The 18,530-nt window shown below is 41.8% G+C and overlaps 1 protein-coding gene across 1 annotated transcript in view; it reads left to right on the plus strand.

The window, feature by feature from the left end:
- Positions 1-14,991: 14,991 nt before the first annotated feature.
- The window catches only part of LOC140191389 (complement C1q-like protein 2), a 52,565-nt gene continuing 49,026 nt past the window's right edge, over positions 14,992-18,530 (plus strand). The window contains exon 1 of the mRNA XM_072248766.1: positions 14,992-15,567. Coding sequence (XP_072104867.1) covers positions 14,998-15,567 — 570 coding nt within the window. The 5' untranslated portion in view covers positions 14,992-14,997. The remainder of the gene's footprint in view (positions 15,568-18,530) is intronic.

Genomic DNA, 18,530 nt, shown 5'->3' on the forward strand with positions numbered 1-18,530 from the left:
GGGAAGTAAAACTTTTCTTGAGATGATGCTAGGTAATTATTTTATATATCCACAGTCCCATTACTTGCTCAGTGTAACTATCCGTTACCTACAGTAAGAGAAGGAGAACTATGAAGTACTCAGTGGCTGTCTAATGCCTAGACCTCACTTTGGCTGTCAATTAATATTCAAGTAAGGTCCAACTCTGAAGATATCTGTGACAGTAGCCTTAATGGTGCAAATGCATCCAATGTCCTGCGTAATCATTATGCTAGTTGGTTCCTTAGAAACACTTGAATTAAACCATGTCATTCCTACTATAATCCTAATGTATGGACAAAACTCAGCCAGCAAAGCAAAGTGTCATATTGTCCTTTTAACAGAAACATTAATATCTTCTTGCACAGAGAAATCCTTCAAGTCCAAACCATGCTCATCATTTAAAAGAGTATCCCTCCTGGCTCCAAAAAAAAATATATACCTACTTATTTCCCCATTGAAATTCAGAGTTTGCTAAAATATTTGACTTGTGAATGAATTCTAATGAACGTTTAATAATTGATTTGATTGTTTAAATAAAGTGAAGTTTGCAGATTAGATCATATTTAACAAGTGACAAAAGTCACTTACTAAGAAGGAAAACAATAAATGTATGATGAAATCACCTTCCTCACATCGAAAGGTGTGGGTCAATTATTATTCCCCATTGTCACCTCCTTCCTTCCTTCATCCACTGCGGAGGTAACATCAAGCATGTGCAAAGGTTTTCAGAGGGTATAACTCACTCCCAGATTTTCTTATCTATGATGAGCAGGCTAAAAGATTTTAGAGAGCAAATTGGCTGGTGGGGGAATTCCCATCACTGTGCAATTTCTCATTGGCATAACAACCATCGTAATTGTTTATTGCCCAGGTTATTAAGATCCAATTAAACCTAATTAAGTGGCGGAACAGAAGTAAAACTGCCCTGTTACAATGCTTTCAATTGCTACTCCAGATTGCTTTTATCACTGCTAGGCCAGTATAATTACGCTGTCTAATGCACTGAAGCTGTTCATGCTGAGCAGCTGCACACTTGAGGAAGATGAGAAAATTACCATTGGTCATGGTCTAAAGGGTTATCTTTACTTTAACTGACAGCCAAAGCCCACGTCCTTTTAGGCTCAGTCGGCAACTTTTGAATTAAATATGTTGATTAAAGAAAAATGTATAATCGTTATTTTTACCATGTTGCTTGGTGTCTTTAATACCACTGGCAACCCTTTTAAATATCTGTTAAAGCTAGTAAAATTAACAGACAGCACACTACACCACGAACATAGTAAACTGAAAATTGGCAGCAACATCTCATATGCCAGGAAGCATAGTTGATAGCGCAGCACTTTACAGCACTGGCTGTAAGATCGGGGTTCGATTCCTGCCACTGTTTGTAAGGAGTTTGTACGTTCTCCCTGTGCTCTGATTCCTCCTGCATGCCAAACACGTACGCTTAGAGTGAGCGAGGTGTAGGCTTGAAAGCATGGCAACACTTGTGGGCTGCCCTGTACAATCCTAACTGATTTGATTTGGTGCAAAACAATGCATTTCGCTGCATGCTTCAATGTACATGTGACAAATAAAGCTAACCTTTAATCTTTAAGACCTCAATTAGAAAAGGCAGCACAATTTTGTTGTACCAGTCAGGCATTCAGTTTGGTTTTAAAAGGGGAATGTTATTAATATGGGGGGGGGGGAGTATACCATTGATGGCCTTGTGCAACACATCACAAGCGAGGTTATAGTTCCAGTCTTCATGTGATATATAGAATATAGAGGCAGTGGGGAAGGTACAAAGATTTACTAGTACTGTACCTGAATTGAGAGGTTATACCTGTCAGAAAGTAATCAAGGTCTTTACAATTATGAAAGGGTTTCATAGAGGAGACGTGAAGAAGATGTTTCCATTTATATGCAAAACCAAAAGAAGGGCCATAAATATAACGCGGTTACTAATAAATCCAGGAAGGAATTCAAGGAAAACATTTACCGAGAGTTGTTAAAATGTGGAATTTGTCACTGCAAGGGATAGTGAGGGCATTGATGCACTTCAGGTGAAAGTTGAAGAGAATAGAAGGATTTGTTAATAGGGTTTGATGATGAGGGTGAGTGTAGGGCTTTGGGGCACATAGTTATAATAGTAGACATATTGTGCCAAAGAGCCTTTCTCTGCTGTAAATTGTGTGTAATTTGTTGCAACACCGCAAGATCACACCTTCATTTCTTAAAGTCGAGCTGCCAGCGCAGATTTTAGTGGCAGAAACATCCGGAGGGTCAGCCTCAGTGACAATGTTGCAATCACAATGTCACTGGAGGGTGTCCCATCAAACACTGGAGCCAAACTATTTGGTCAGTGCATTAGGGGTGGTTGCATGGGGTACCTCGTCACTGCCTGATGGCCAGTAGCCAATAGTTTCTTTGCCTCAGCTGACCCTATCTGTTGTTATTATTGACAATCTTCTTGCAAGGGCTTTGGTTTGATTAAAAAAAAACTGCTCAGTATCCATTATTTCTGTTATATTCACAATAGGATGGCCACTTGATGACTTCTGATCTTATTGAACTTAATGGCAGAAATGCCCCTCTCACTTTCTCAAGCTAAATACTTTTAAAAAAGAGTTTCCGGTGAACATCCTCCTGACTTTGAACGTGGACAACTTGCTGCTACTTTGTATCAAAAGTTCCATCCTACCCTTCACAGTGATGACACTGCCAGCTGGTCATTCATCTTCTGAACAGACACCTCAATGTTTACCTCTTGAAGCTATCGATATTTCAGGCATAACAAACATTTCAGCATCCTCCATATGGAGTACAAATGACTTCAAATCAATGTTACCTTTGTCTGCACTTGTATATTTATCTGAAATAAAAGATACTGAGAAAATTTTAAGGAAACAAGGATATATAATGTAACTTATTTTACCCATTAGTATGCCATGTCACATCACAACATATGACAAGGGATGTGATTTATAATGTACTAATCAGTGATTACTTCCATAGTCATTGAAACTGAGCTGTTACAGTCATTTCATTCTGAAGAACTTTGCAATCTGCTTACGGAATTCTACAGAGGATTATTTCCTCTATCAGTATGTCACGGTTTCATGTCATCAGATTTTTCCTTGTTACGATGTTTAAAGGGGCTATCTCATCATATTTTTCAATACGTTGTACATACTGTAAACACTGTAAAAAGTACCCTGTGTATAGAATTTCACTGATGATGTTCCAGCTATTTCTTATTGTAGCACAGGAACATCAGTAGACACTTAGACCCTGGAGCTATTCAATCATTCAAATAAATTGGTACCACAATCCATCTTACCAGAGTTTTTAAAATGTGGAATTTGTCACTACAAGGGATAGTTATGTTTTTTAATACTAACATAAAAACACCTCCAATGGTCTCATACTGTACCTCCATCTTGGTGAGAATGCTCCATATTTTTCAGACACATTGTATAAAATAACACTTCCTGCAAGGCCCAGTTCTAATATTAATATTATTTGGGTAATCACATCATCTATATTCAACTCCATTTTACTCACTTACTTACTGTCTATATTCTTTTTCCCATCTGCACTGTACTGTACCAACCATTGTTCATGTAACCTTTAAATTTCTTATCCAGGTTTCTATTGTTTAAGCCAAGCAATTAATAGCTATTAAAAAGATATTAAAAAGTTATAAAACTGATATTAAAAAAGATTCCTAGGGGATATACCACCAATTGGAGTACCATTTTTACCATTCTCTCTTAAAGTTCATAGTTCAAATTAAATTTATTATCAAAGTACATACATGTCGCCATATACAACCATGAGATTCATTTTCTTGTGGGCATACACAGTAAATCAATAACAGAATCAATGAAAGACCACACCAACTTGGGCATTCAACCAGTATACAGAAGACAACAAACTGCGCAAATACAAAAAGAGAAAAATAATAATAATAAATAAACAAATAATAAATATCAAGAACGTGAGATGAAAAGTGCAAGTAAAATTAAGTGAAGTCATCCCCTTTGGTTCATGAACCTGATGGTTGAGGGGTAATAACTGTTCCTGAACCTGGCGGTGTGAGTCCTGAGGCTCCTGTACCTTCTTCCTGATGGCAGCAGCAAAAAGAGAGCATGTCCTGGGTGGTGGGGGTCCCTGAAGATAGCTGCTGCTTTCCTGTAACAGCGTTTCATGTAGATGTGCTCAATGGTGGAGAGGGCTTTACCTGTGATGGACTGGGTTGTATCCACTACATCTTGTAGGTTTTTCTGTTCAAGGGCATTGGTGATACAGCCAGTCAAAAGACTCTCTACCACACATCTATAGAAGTTTGCCAAAGTTTTGGACGTCATGCCAAACCTTTGCAAACTCCTAATGAAGTAGAGGTGCTGCTATGCTTTCTTTGTAATTGTATATAATTGTACTTATGTGCTGGACCCACGACAGATCCTCTGAAATAATAAAACAGAAGAATATAAAGTTGCTGATCGTCTCCACCTCTAATTCTCCAATGAGGACTGGCTCATGGACCTCCAGTTTCCTCCTTCTGCAGTCAATAATCAGCTAACCAGTCTCCCAACAACCTGAAAAGAACAACTCGAATTCAAAGTGCTCTCATTCTTCTGTGTGAAACTGTTCAAAATCTTCTGGGAAGTGGATCCTCTTGGCATTTCCACCCAGTAAGTGCTGAGCAGAGAGCAGGTAAATTACCAGAGAGGGGATTAAAAAGACTGAAAATCTAAGCAAGGCAAGCAACTCAGGAAAGTACAGTAACAATCAAGATAATTAAATCCTTTGGTTTTTGTGCTGAATGGTTGTTTTTCTTGAACTCTTATTCGTTGTAATGCAAAACCATCGAGAATATAAGCAAAGCTTGACGGGGATCTGAGAGAATTGCCTTTGAGAGCATCGTGAGATGAGCATCTCTTGCTTAACACATCTGACTGTTAATTACATAGTGTTGTTTGATTAGTGAAGAATGTGATGAGGAAGGATGTAATTTAATTACATAATCTGTCTGACAGATAACATTGCTTAGACCAGTCTGGAGCAGCTGGGAGCAGAATCAAAACAAAGAAACATCAAATTTCTGTAACCTTGTCTCCAAAACATGATAGATTGCAAAAAAAATACGAACTGCTGGAGGAACTCGTGGGTCGGACAGCATCTGTGGAGGGAAATAGACAAATTTCATTTTGGGTTGAGATCCTTCATCTGGACTCTGGCCAGGTTGTACCTCTGGCTAGGAGACCAGCTGCTGTGGAATAGATTTTGGAAACATTATTGATTGATTATTTCTTTATAAAATAATCTAGGATATGTCCATAATTGGGCTTAACCAGGAGTATCCCTTTCACATGCAGCTTTCCTCTTGAAGAAAGGGGTTAGTTTGAAACAGGTGAGCAATTCTACCTTAGAATAACATAATCCAGAGCTGAATGAATCGTCAGTTGCAACAGACATAAAATGCTGGAGGAATCAGCAGATCGGGCAGCATCTATGGAGAAGAATAAACAGTCGATGTTTCAGCCCGAGACCCTTCTTCAGGACTGGAAAAGAATGGAGAAGATGCCAGAATAAAAATGTGTCGGGGAGTAGGGGATGGAGGCTCCTCCAGCCCTTTACCTTTCCCACCCACTTGGCTGCACCGAGCACCTTCCGACTAGCCTTTTTCTGCACACCCCCTCCCACCTCCCACCTCCCACCTTTTTATTCTGTTGTCTTCCTCCTTCCTTTCCAAACCTGAAGAAGGGTCTCGGTCTGAAACATCAACTGTTTATTCATTTCCATAGATGCTGTGTGGCCTGCTGAGTTCCTCCAGCATTTTGTGTTTGTTGCTTTGGATTTCCAGCATCTGCAGAATTTCTCTTGTGCATGAATGGTCAGTTACCTTAATAATTTCCTTCATGCAAACACATGCAATAAAGTTGATCTGGATTGCTGCAATATCCAGAGGGCAATTTGCTTGGGAAATATCTCAAGCAAAAATCAGTCCAGTCTTTCTTTGGTTTCAATTGTAGAAATGGATTTAATAGTCATTAGTTGCAAATATTTAAAACCTGTAAACAATGAAACAGAACAATCTAACTGACTCTCATTCATTTGATCTTTGTTGATAATTCTGGAGACAGTAATATTATATTATTTCATGATCTTTGATCTCTTGTTAGCTTTTTGAATATCGAATTGACATTGTGATTTTGACTTTACATTGCTTTGTCTACCCCACTTAATGACCATCCTGTTCAAGAGGATCCTTAGTTGAAGGAAAATACATGGTCAAGGATGTATTTATCTGATGTACATTTTTTAAAAAACTTGTTTTACATGAGCGCATTAAACCAAGGACAGTTTTCAGGCACGTGTATTAGGTTGTTTCATTCCACATCAGCAAGTATGAAGCCAACATTTTGAAACAAAACATGCAGTATACAGCACTGTGCAAAGTTCTTAGGCACATATATCTGGCTAGGGTATGTAAGACTTTTGCACAGTACTGTACTTGTCAACATGGAGCAGAGAGTGAGTTTGTAAATCCAGTGGGAGCAAAGGATGTTGTGAATGGTGAGGGTGGAGTGCCGCATGAGGCTGTGGGACAGGTGACAGAGAAGGAGTGCCAGGGCCAGGTGCAGACACACCCAATGCTGAGACACCAGACAAGGTCATCTGATACCAAACAATTGGTTCACTGATCATTACAGAACGTCTCTTTGGTGCTTCTCTCTCCCTCCCCCTTTTCCCAACCATGGTTCCCCTCTCCCTGCCCACTTCCCAATCTGTCAGTCCACAATGGAGACCTATATCAGAATCAGGTTCATCATCACTCATATGTCATGAATTTTGCTTTTTTTTGCAGCGGCAGCACAGTGCAATGCATAAAATTACTACAGTACTATGCAAAAGTCTGAGGCACCCTAGCTATATATAATGTATGTGCGTAAGACTTTCACACAGTACTGTAACTATCATGACTCCATATTAATTATCGATAATATGATCAGCCCTACAGGGTTCAATGGACCAGTTTGAACCCATTGTTCACTGCTGGCTAATGTTTGGCAAATAACTTCAACCTGGGAAGACAAGAACTATCACTGCTACCCGGGATGTCTTAACTGGGATTTTCTCAACAGAAACATTCATATGAAGGACATGTGTTTTATTTGTCAGAGAGGTATGAGCAACTCTCTGGTGTACCATGTGTTGTCTGCAAAAGTGCTCTCTTCACTTCTGAGTATTCTGCAGCACAATATAAACAATAAGTAAAACTATACACTCAGGGCTTAACAATCTCCAGCTATTGCCATATAATATATCTGACCTTATGAAGCTTGGTTGCATAATAGTATCCATATTCTATAGGTCTTACCAAAAGAAAATCAATCAAGCTTTTTTTTATTGGAATCTACAGAGAAAAATAGTTTCATAATCATGTGAATTACAAGGCATAGCTTTGGTGCTGGTTAGGATATGGCTTTTGTGCCTCTGATTATTGTTCTTTTTGATGTGTATTAATGATCTAGACTTGTGTATAAAGTAATGATTTTATAGTTGATCAATGATCATAAAACTTGGAAGTGTGGAGAATGAGGAGGGGGGGTGCAGGGCAGACCGATGAAATGAGCAGATGAAATGTGATGCAGGGACATGTGAACCGAAGCATTTTAGCTCGGAAAATGAGGAGGAGGAGCATCAACCAAACAATGCAGCTTGAAAGGGACTGGACAGAGAAACCTGGGCATTCACAGTCACGGCTCTTTAAAGGTTGCATGACAGGTTGGTAGAACTGTTTTAAGGAAAGCAATATTGAATTATGAGTTTTAGTTATCGGCATAGAGCACAAGTGTAAGGAAGCTTGCTTAAGCATCCATCCTTGATTAGGCCTTAGTTCCAGTAGTGTGTCCTGTTCAGGGCCCCACACGTTAGGAACTACATCAACGAACATTTTATATTAAGGATCATTTTGATGGAATAAATAAAGTGAAAACTCCCAACTGCGGTCAGTTCTGGTTGCCTCAATATAGGAAGGATGTGAGGCTGTAGAGAAGGTGCAGAGGAGATTTCCATTATGATGTCTGGATTAGAAAGCATATCTTATGAGGATAGGTTGAGCGAGCTAGGGCTTTTCTCTTTGCAGTGAAAGAGGATGAGCTGTGATTTGATAGAGGTGTATAAGATGATAAGAGACATAGATAGAGTGGATATCCAGAGACTTTTTCCCAGGGTAGAAATAGCTAATCTAAGGGGCATAATCTTAAAGTGACTGGAGGAAAGTATAAGGGTGATGTCAGAGGCAAGGTTTTTACACAGAGAGTGGTGGGTGCGTGGAGTGCCCTGCCAAGGGTGGTGGTAGAGACAGATAGATTAGGGAATGCATCATTTGATACAGTTATTTAATCTCTTTCCCTGGTGGAGGGATCCGTGCATGCCAATGGTTATCTCCTCTCTACCCCTTGCGATGCAGTTACACTGCAGATCTTGCATCTTGGAGAGGCATCATGTCGGCACCTGATGTCCAGTGCACCCTGCCCAATATTAGTTTATTAAAACAATGCAGGACCACATGGTGACCATGGCAAGTGCATCAGCTGCAGTAAAACTGTGGCAAAGATTTCAGATAGGCTTTGAGTTACAGCTGAGCGATCGCTCATTAACTTAAGAAACATTGCCACTAAGCAGAGGCTAACACAGAATACATGTATGTAAACATTCCTGCAGCCATTAGTTTCAAAGCAAATATGGAAAAGATGCGTCTGGCCCGTGAGTTCCAAACTGGAGAAAGGCCAACTTTGATGGTATCAGAAATGATCTGGCAAGTGTGTATTGGGAAAGGCTGTTTCCTGGCAAAGGTGTACTTGGTAAGTGAGAGGCCTTCAAAGGTGAAATTTTGAGCTTGCATGTGCCTGTCAGAATAAAAGGTAAAGATAACAGGTTTTGGGAAACTTGGTTTTCAAGAGATAGTGAGGCCCTGGTTAAGAAAGAAAGAAAGGTGTATAGCAGGTATAGGCAGGTAGGAACAAATGAGGTGCTCATGGAGTATAAGAAATGCAAGAGAACACTTTAGAAAGAAATCAGGAGGGCTAAAAGAAGGCATGAGGTTGCCCTAGCAGACAAGGGATTCTACAGATATGTTAAGAGCCAAAGGATTACAAAAGAGAAAAAAGATTCCAAAAGCAAAAGAGATGGGAAGATCTTAAATGGATTTTTTGCATCTGTATTTACTTGGGAGACAGACACAGTCTATAGAAGCAAGGCAAAGCAGCAATGACTCTATACAGATTACAAGGGAGGGAATGTTTGCTGTCTTGAAGCAAATCAGGGTGGATAAATCCCCAGGGATTGACAAGATGTCCCCTTGGACCCTGTGGGAGGCAAGTGTAGAAATCGCAGGGGCTCTTAGTGAAAAGTGAGGTACTGGAGAACTGGAGGATAGACGATGTTGTTCCACTACTTAAGAAGGGCTCTAAAAATAAACCAGGAAATTATAGGCCAATGAGCCTGCCATCATTCGCCGGAAAGTTACTGGAAGGTATTCTAAGGGACCGGATATATGAGAATTTGGATAGAAATGGTCTGATTAGGGATAGTCAGCATGGCTTCTTGCATGATAAGTTGTGTCTAACCAATCTCATGGAATTTTTTGAGAAAGTTACCAGGAAAGTTGATGAGGGCAAGGCAGTGGATGTTGTCCACATGGACTTCAGCAAGACATTTGACAAGGTCCCACATGGGAGGTTGGTCAAGAAGGCTCAGTCTTTTGGCATTGAAGATGAGGTAGTAAATTGGATTAGAAATTGGCTTTGTGGGAGAAGGTTGCCTCTCTGACTGGAGGTCTGTGCCACAGGGGTCAGTGCTGGGTCCATTGTTGTTTGTCATCTATATCAATTATCTGTGTGATAATAGCTTTAACTGGATCAGCAGATTTGCAGATGACAGCAAGTTTGGGGGTGTAGTGGACAGTGAGAGAGACTATCAGCTTGCAGCAGGATCTGGACCAGCTGGAAAAATGGACCGAAAAATGGCAAATGGAACTTAATGCAGACAAGAGTGAGGTGTTGCAGTTTGGTAGGACCAACCAGGGTAGATCTTACACAGTGGACGGTAGGGCACTGAGAAGTGCAGTAGAATAAAGGGATCTGAAAATACAGGTCCATAATTCATTGAAAGTGCCATCACATGTAGACAGGGTCATAGAGAAAGCTTCTGGCCTATTGGCTTCATAAATCAAGGTATTGAGTACAGGAGATGGGATGTTATGTTGAAGTTGTATAAAACCATTGGTGAGGTCTAATTTGGAGTATTGTGTGCAGTTTTGGTCACCTACCTACAGGAAAAAAGTAAATAAGGTTTGAAGAGTACAAAGAAAATTTACAAGGATGTTTGTTGCCGGGACCGGAGGACCTGAGTTATAAGGAAAGACTGAATAGGTTAGGACTTTATTTCTTGGGATGTAGAGGGGAACATGTGGGGAAACCTCTTCAGTCAGAGGGTGGGGCAAGTGTGGAATGAGCTTCCAGCACAAGTGATGTATGCGAGCTCGATTTCAACGTTTAAGAGAAGTTTGGATAGGTATATGGATGGGAGAGGTATGGAGGGCTATGGTCCAGGTTCATGTTGATGGGAGTGGGCAGTTTAAATGGTTCAGCACAGACTAAATAGTCCATAGAGCCTATTCCTGTGCTGTACTTTTCTATGACTTTATGACTCTGTTTAAGCACTTTTGCCCCTTCATCCTGCTCTTTAATTGGCTAAACAGGGGCCCAGGCATCGTGTTTAGCCAATTAAGGAGCAGTATGAGCAGGCATAACTTAATTCATGCTGCTTCAAAAATAATATAAATCTCCTTGTTCCGATACCAGCAATATAACTGAGATCTGTCCCTTCCACCACACAGCCCTCTGTTGGAGAAAATTGCATGATTCCGCAATTCAAACCACATTAGCCAAGTCCTTGTTAATCAGCTTGATGGTGAATATTTTGCTAATGGAAGCAGGTATAGGACCTTGTCACTGGGAGGCTTTGTCTTTAAAATAAACTGAATTTTGCATTTATATAGCATCACAGTATCGTTTCAGCCGTGCTTTATATGCAGTGATTTAAGCGGCTGGAGGAGAGAGAATCAAGATTTAAGAACCAAGATTCAAGATAGCTTAATGACATTTCCAGTACGTAAGTGTAAAGGAGAACGAAATAATTGTTACTCCGGACCCAATGCAGCACAAAAAAAACACAATAAAATAAAGAACACAATAATAAAACACAAGTATATACATAGATTGAGTGTATCTCCATAAAGTGACGCTCGGCTCAGGAGCGTCTGGTGACTCTGACAGGAAGTGATAAAGTAATGGGAGAGGTGTTGTGCAGTAGGTAGGGTTAGTGGGTAGAGGTGTTGTTCGGCCTTACTACCTGGGGAAAGTAACTGTTTTTGAGTCTGGCGTGGAAGCTACATAGCTTCCTCCGTGATGGAAGTGGGACAAGCAGTCTATGAGCAAGGTACGTGGGATCCTCCATGATATTGCTGGCCTTTTCTCGGCACCTTTCTGTATGTCTGTCCTGGATAAGGTAACGAGCTGCAGGGATACACCATTCATTGTCTACTTTTAGAATGTTTGCGCCTTTTCGTTTTGACTTTTAAAGACGTATAAAGTAAATCTGCTTGACCTTTATGAGGAGAGTGGCGCAATGAAAATAAACAATATAAGCGAGTTAACCCAGGATCTGGTTGCGGTCTGACCAACCAACACAGGACAGAAGAAATAAATATTAACTTTCCAACTATAATATTTTTACCACAGCACCCCTCCGACACAAAAAAAACTACCCTATCCCTGGAATCTGTCCACTTGAAGCCCCCGGAACAAAAAAAAACACAATAATGTGTTATCCACACAAATAGTACAAGTTACCCGAATCAGAAAATGCAATTAAGTATAAATCCGAGCCGGAAACAGTAGCGGACAGGCCGACCCTAACACTAGATCGCAATTCGTTGGGAATGAGGTCTGGACACCGGTCAATAACATTTGACAGTATATATTATCTTTTTAAGACTTTTGTAGTGATCGATTCCATGGGAGGAGCAATCTCCAGCCCTGTTCAAATGCAATTGGAAGTTTTTTTTAATCGAGGCTCAAATGAGGTCCTCAGCGGACCATCCTGTAACCATGGCCCCTGTCGATATACACACCCTGAACCATACTCTGCACCGACTCATCTCGTGTCTGCCACCTAGAATCATACACCCAGATGATAACCTAGTACCCATGTTTTAATCAAATGGCGGGTTCCAATCCCTAACCCCTTAAACCTTCAATGCATTTTCGATCTAATAGCGTGTGGCATTATTCCGATTTAACACAAAGGTTACAGATAATATCAGTGAGGAGGCACAGGAGCCTGAAGACCAATACTCAATGTTTTAGAAACAGCTTCTTCCCCTTGCCATCAGATTTCTGAACGGTTAATGAGCCTATGATCACTACCTCGCTGTTCCTCCTTTGCACAATTTGTTTATTTATTCATTGTAACAGAGTACATGTTTATGTCTTACACTAAACTGCCACAAACAACAAATGCCACGACATTATGTTAGTGATAATAAACCTGATTCTGATTCTGATATTCTTGAGTATTCCGAGAGTGTTATTAAAGATCCGATTCCGGTACTCTGGCGTCTATCATTGGTTTTTGACTGGTTAAGCAACTGATACTTCTTACCGCCCGCCGACCCCAACACAAGGAGCCCTCCTATACAGCCCCCCTGGCGGTACTGTGGCCAGATTTAGCATTCGTCTTCTCGTTCTCTGCATTCTGCAAAATCCTGATCCCAGATAGTTCGACACTATGATCCTTTGAAAACAACAGGGGTCAAATATAGCCAATTAACTGGCCCTGCATGTCTCTTCATACTGTTAAACAATCGCACCACTTGACCGCTGCGCTTACACTTTCAAATCTATCCTCTAATTAAGCCCACTGTTATTGCGAGATTTTTAAAATTTACAGTACTGTATTTAACAAAGATCAGTTGCAGCAGCTTCCATCACCCCCCCCCCCAAATAATAAGCAAAAAAACATATAGTCTAACTGAGGGTCAATTGGAAGTGAATTACAGTTAACTTGGCCGTTTCAAATATATTTATTTAGCAAATAAAACTTTTTTATGGAGAGAATATTTTCGAATGGTTAAACCGGTTGCAGTTTGGATAGCAGTGATAAATTATGGTTAGAAATTATATTGATTGCGGTCTGTGGGTCTCCTGTACGTGTTTATCAAGTTAAGAGGAAAATTGATAAACATGGTACATCTTCTGCAGCTCAAGACATGACAGTCTGGGCTTGGAGAGAACATTTCTTTAGCAGAAACCCCGCATATAGCTCTCAACTCACACTGGAACACTATGAAATTATATCTCACCACGGTCCCAGAGGTCTGTTTAGTGATATCACAGCATGGAATAACCGCGGTGAAATTGTTTGTTTTATGAAACATATGTTCCATAATATTTATCTGCAGAAGCAGATAAATATTAAACAGGTGGGGTGAAAACGAGCATATGCGTCCGTTTAGGAAAATGTAAGAATGAAGGGCTCGTTCGTTTATATGCAAATTCAGAACAAAACATAGTCAATACCGGCATTCAGACATCATTCATTCAATTAATTTTGTTGAACGTTTCTTTCAGTTCTACGTTCAAAATGGGAAGTTGTTTGGGGTGGAGGGGATGTTTATTCCCGCATTAGAAGTTGCAGCCTCTTTCATTCATACCATTGCAACTGGTGCCTGAAACCGAATTAAACGTGTAAATTGACAGGTCCCCCTGCGAGTCTAAATCAGGATTATACTTTTGTTCTAATAAAAGACAGTCTGCGATGTTTCATTTTAAAAAGCCACGGGATGATAGAGAGGAGGGGAATTTAGCTTCGTTGTCAACCATTGTCCCAAATGAGATTTTTGTCCCAAATGAGATTTTTAGGTTTTTTTTTCGCTGAGTCTCGTCTTGGAAATTCGATCATCAAAGAATCCTGCAAGCTCTGGGATGTGTCTGTAATCAACGGCGGTTGTTAAAATTCAAATAAAGTAATGCGGCGGGACACAGCGCTTTGCCAGAATGAATTCAAGCATTGCGCTGATATCGAAAGCTGCGTTTTCTGAAGAATCTCGTCGGAGGCGAGGGAGAATTAAACCGATATCTTGCAAAGTTCGCGTGTGTGTGTGTGTGTGTGTGTGTGTGTGTGTGTGTGTGTGTGAGAGAGAGAGAGAGAGAGAGAGAGAGAGAGAGAAAGAGAATTTAAGACAAATCTGCATGGGGTAAGTTCCGCAGTTCTATCTTGCTATTAACTTGTTATGATCCGTGCTTCATTTTTGCAGCCGTTGAAAATTAATAGTCCCTAAAAAATCATATGTTTTAAATAAGTTATTGCTGAGATTATTGGAATGCAAACTCCATACGGTTACATCACTTCTAAGTGTCTTGCATTATTGTCACCAACCGAAATATCCGAAGAGTTTTATATGTGCTAATATTTTTTTTAAGTAGTTTGGAAGACCTGTCCGTAATTCTGCGAAGATTCGCAATCCCAGCCGAGGGCTGTTGGCGTCAAGAAGATGTGATTTCACGCGATCTGAAGGCAGGGGTCGCTCAGATTGTCCACAAAATCCCCCTTTCCCTCGTCAGACCTTCTGTAGCAGCCTGTCGGAGCAGACACTTCGCGCTGCCTTCCTCACTGATGGACATTGGATCTGGCAGGGGAGAACGAGCCTTAGAGCAAAACTTTCTCTAGCAAATCCTGATTTCCCCCCAGAAACATCTTCTGCCTCTCTGAACTAGCTAGATAGATTTCTCCGTTGGGCTGGCCTCTGGTAAATCGTTCACCATTACTTCCAAAAGTGAAAACGATTTTTTGACGCTGGCTGCGTCCAGAATCAGCCGAAGGAAGCGAGTGATTGGAGCGGCCATTGGGGTGGCCATGGTCTTAATTCTGCTCATCGCCATCCCCTTGCTGGTCCAAAGCTCCAAGGCTTCAGCCCACTACGAGATGCTAGGCAGCTGCAGAATGGTCTGTGACCCTTACAGCCCAAAGCCGAGCTCCACGGCGGCAGAAGCCATCCAGGATCTGGCCGTGATGTCCCCGCCACCCTTCATCCACGGGAGCAAGGGCGACCAGGGACGCCGAGGTAAACCTGGACCCAGGGGACCTCCCGGAGAGCCCGGACCCCCAGGTCCAAGAGGTCCACCTGGAGAGTGGGGAGATCTGGGCAAACCGGGTCCACCCGGGCCACCGGGATCAGGGGCAGGCACATTCAGCGCAGCTTTCCACAGCCCGAAGATCGCCTTTTACGCCGGCCTCAAGAAACCGCACGAGGGCTACGAAATTCTTAAATTTGACGACGTTGTGACTAACGTTGGAAACCACTACGAGGCTTCTACGGGCAAGTTCACCTGCACAGTGCCCGGGATCTACTTCTTTACCTATCATGTACTGATGAGAGGAGGGGACGGTACCAGTATGTGGGCTGACCTGTGCAAGAATGGCCAGGTAAGTGTTGTGCTCCCAATACAAAAGTTTGTAAAGTTTGACCTGCCAGTTGCACCCGCCTAACTTCAGCGAGAAGCATTCGTGAGCCAATAGGGCTGAGAAAGTCTCTCGCCGGCCAATTTCTGGTGAATTTTGTTCACTACGGGAAAGTCTGCAGGTATATTGAGTTAGGGGTAGAGTGAAGGACGATTGGGAAGGTTGGTGGGTGGGGTGGAGGGGATTTATACGCTCTGTCGGTCTCTTCGGCTAGAAGCAAGTGAGTTGGAATTTAAAGGTCCCAGATATCGCCCCTCTCCAAAGTGTGAAGCATTGTTGGGCTGTAGAAAAGAATCCGAGCTCGAGCGTTGAGACAGCGGCTTCAAGAGGATGAAAAGTCCAGAGAACAATGCGGCGTGGGAGGCTATTCGGCCCATTGTGCCTGTCCCTGATCGCCGAAAGAGCTGCCAATTAATCTCACTCACTGCTCTCCCTTCGGCTGTAATGTTTCCCCTTCACATTCAATCCCCTCATGAAGTTGTTCTCGAGCAACGTACTCCAGATCAGAAATGGCCGAGTATTTTTTTTCCCAAAAACAAAATCTGGTTTTCCTTTGGCTTTTTTTTTGCAAATTGTCTTCAACTCGAATCCTTTGGTTACGGGTCTTCCTGCCAGTCACAACCGTTTCTCTCTATCGGCCACCTCTACTTCGGTATTAAGACACCTCCTTAGCCGTCTTTGCTGTGTTGAGAATAACCCCAGCTTCTCCAGTCTCTCCATATAGTTCCCTCATGCCTGGTATCTCTGTGCCGCGTCTTCCATGGACCTTCCGCAAGGCCCAGGTGTGCTTCCTGAAATGTGGTGCTGAAACTTGGCACAAAACGTGAGTTGGGATCTGAACAGCGATTTGTAATGATTTACCAGAGCTTCCTTTATTATGCCCCTATATAGTGCAAATACTATTTTTAACATGTGCATGAAGATTGATATATTGTGTGTGCTGTGCATTCTAAATAATTGTTGTGCAGAAACAAATACTTTCAGTACAAATCCATTAAAGTGGTACATCGACCTGTGTGGAGAACGAGACATCTTCCTTTTCCTTTGCAATTATTGCATATAAGCAAATGTTTTGGATTTGAGAAATCTTGAAAGAACTCACGTTCATTCCAATTAAAGCAGCCTTCTGAGGTTTTAGAAATAGCTGGGTTTTACTTTCATGTTTTGCTGCCAGATCTGCAAATCACATGGATCTACAAACTTAAAAGAAAAGCTTGGCACAGAATGAGAGCCAGCCTGCGATATACTTCTGCAGTACTGGAGTGTGTGTCTGGGCTGGGCCATGTCATGAACTGCTGATACCATGCAGAATTCCCACTTGGTGAGCTGAACCCAGTTATCTTCAGGATATTTGATGTTTTTAGTTTCGGCGTCAATCACTTTAGACAATGTCCGATGAGCCCCTGGGGCGTTCAAACATGCGGGTCATATCAAGTCGTAAAACCTTCCAATCCGTCCATCAGAGCTCACACAGCTCAGCTTTACCTCCCTTGTGTAACCTCCTGCCTAACCAGTATGTATTTTATAGACTGGGAATACCACTTGTCCTGTTTAAATCTCAGATAATGAGCCAAGATCTATTCATGCCACCAGTCAGCTTTAGGAAATTAACATTTGCACCAGGTGGAGGGGGTGCTTCAAATTCACATCCCAGAAATTTGATCCATTAGCATTCATTTTTCATATGAAAATCAAGCACAAAAGTGATTTTACCTGGGTCAGGTTGCACTGTCAATCATCTCTAGGTGACATTGTGGTCATTTGCCCAGGCACTGCTAACATTTTCCCAGCATCTATCATTGATCACCACCAAATAACACCACAAGTTACGCATTGCACTTTTCCTCCATTGCTAACATAAACTGGAACCGTTGGGTGAAACCTCTGACCATCAGAATCAAAATCCAGGTTTAATATCACCTGGCATATGGTGTGAAAATCGTTGGAGACTCACAGACAAAACTGGGATCACGTCAGGCTGATATCAGCAGTGAGACAGCAGATAAAAGGTCTACACTGTGGCATGTCTTGCCCACACCATCCACCAGCTCTAATTTTCAGAGCTCAGAGGAATGGAAACTGCATCACTCGCAGTCCTTTGCTCTCAGCCTCTTTATTTAATTGACGTCAGAATTACACACGTTGATCTCTGCCCCGGCTCATCCCACACCTTACATTGGTATGGGACCACTCATAGCATAGAAAATTTTTCAGGTACCCATAGATATGGGGCGATCAGCATATCTTCCGTTCCCCCACTTTTTCTCTCATCTCCACGGCAGGCATACACAAGAACGTTATAGGAGCAGAAGCAGACCATCTGGCCCATTGAGCCTGCTCCGACATTCCATAAGACCATTGCCAATTTGGCCATGGTCTTGGCTCTACCTGTAACTCTTAATACCTCTTCACCTTCTGGCTTCTGTCTCCATTTGTCCCCCCCCCCAGCTGTTGCCACCTGCCTCTCACCCTACTCACCTACCTCCATCTGCCCATCAGTCCCCTCACCCATTTTCATTTATGCAGCTGATATGTGTCTGCCATAGGGAGGGCACCGAAAAGATCTGATGCTTTGTGATCAGCATATCTTCTCAAGCAGCTCCTGATGCATGTTATACAGATCCCACTTCAGTGCATGATTTTATGCACAAATTTTGGTAGGAAGGTTCCTGAGGTATTTTTGCTGAATAATTGCAAGGGGTACAATTGGGCATTAATTCCATACCCAGTAGTGAAAGAGGTGAAATCCGTTTTCTGGTCACATATATTTATTCCTTCTGTGCTAATTTATTTTAAAATATTTTGGATTCTTCTAACACTTTCAAGTAAACTGACCAGACATGGCCCACCTTAAAACCTTTCAAACCACACTATAGGGTTGCCCAGTGTTGCAAATGGAGGGGTTGGTAAGAATGCAAATCTTCAGA

The sequence above is a fragment of the Mobula birostris genome, chromosome X, assembly GCF_030028105.1.
Source record: "Mobula birostris isolate sMobBir1 chromosome X, sMobBir1.hap1, whole genome shotgun sequence".
Classification (NCBI taxonomy): domain Eukaryota; kingdom Metazoa; phylum Chordata; class Chondrichthyes; order Myliobatiformes; family Myliobatidae; genus Mobula; species Mobula birostris.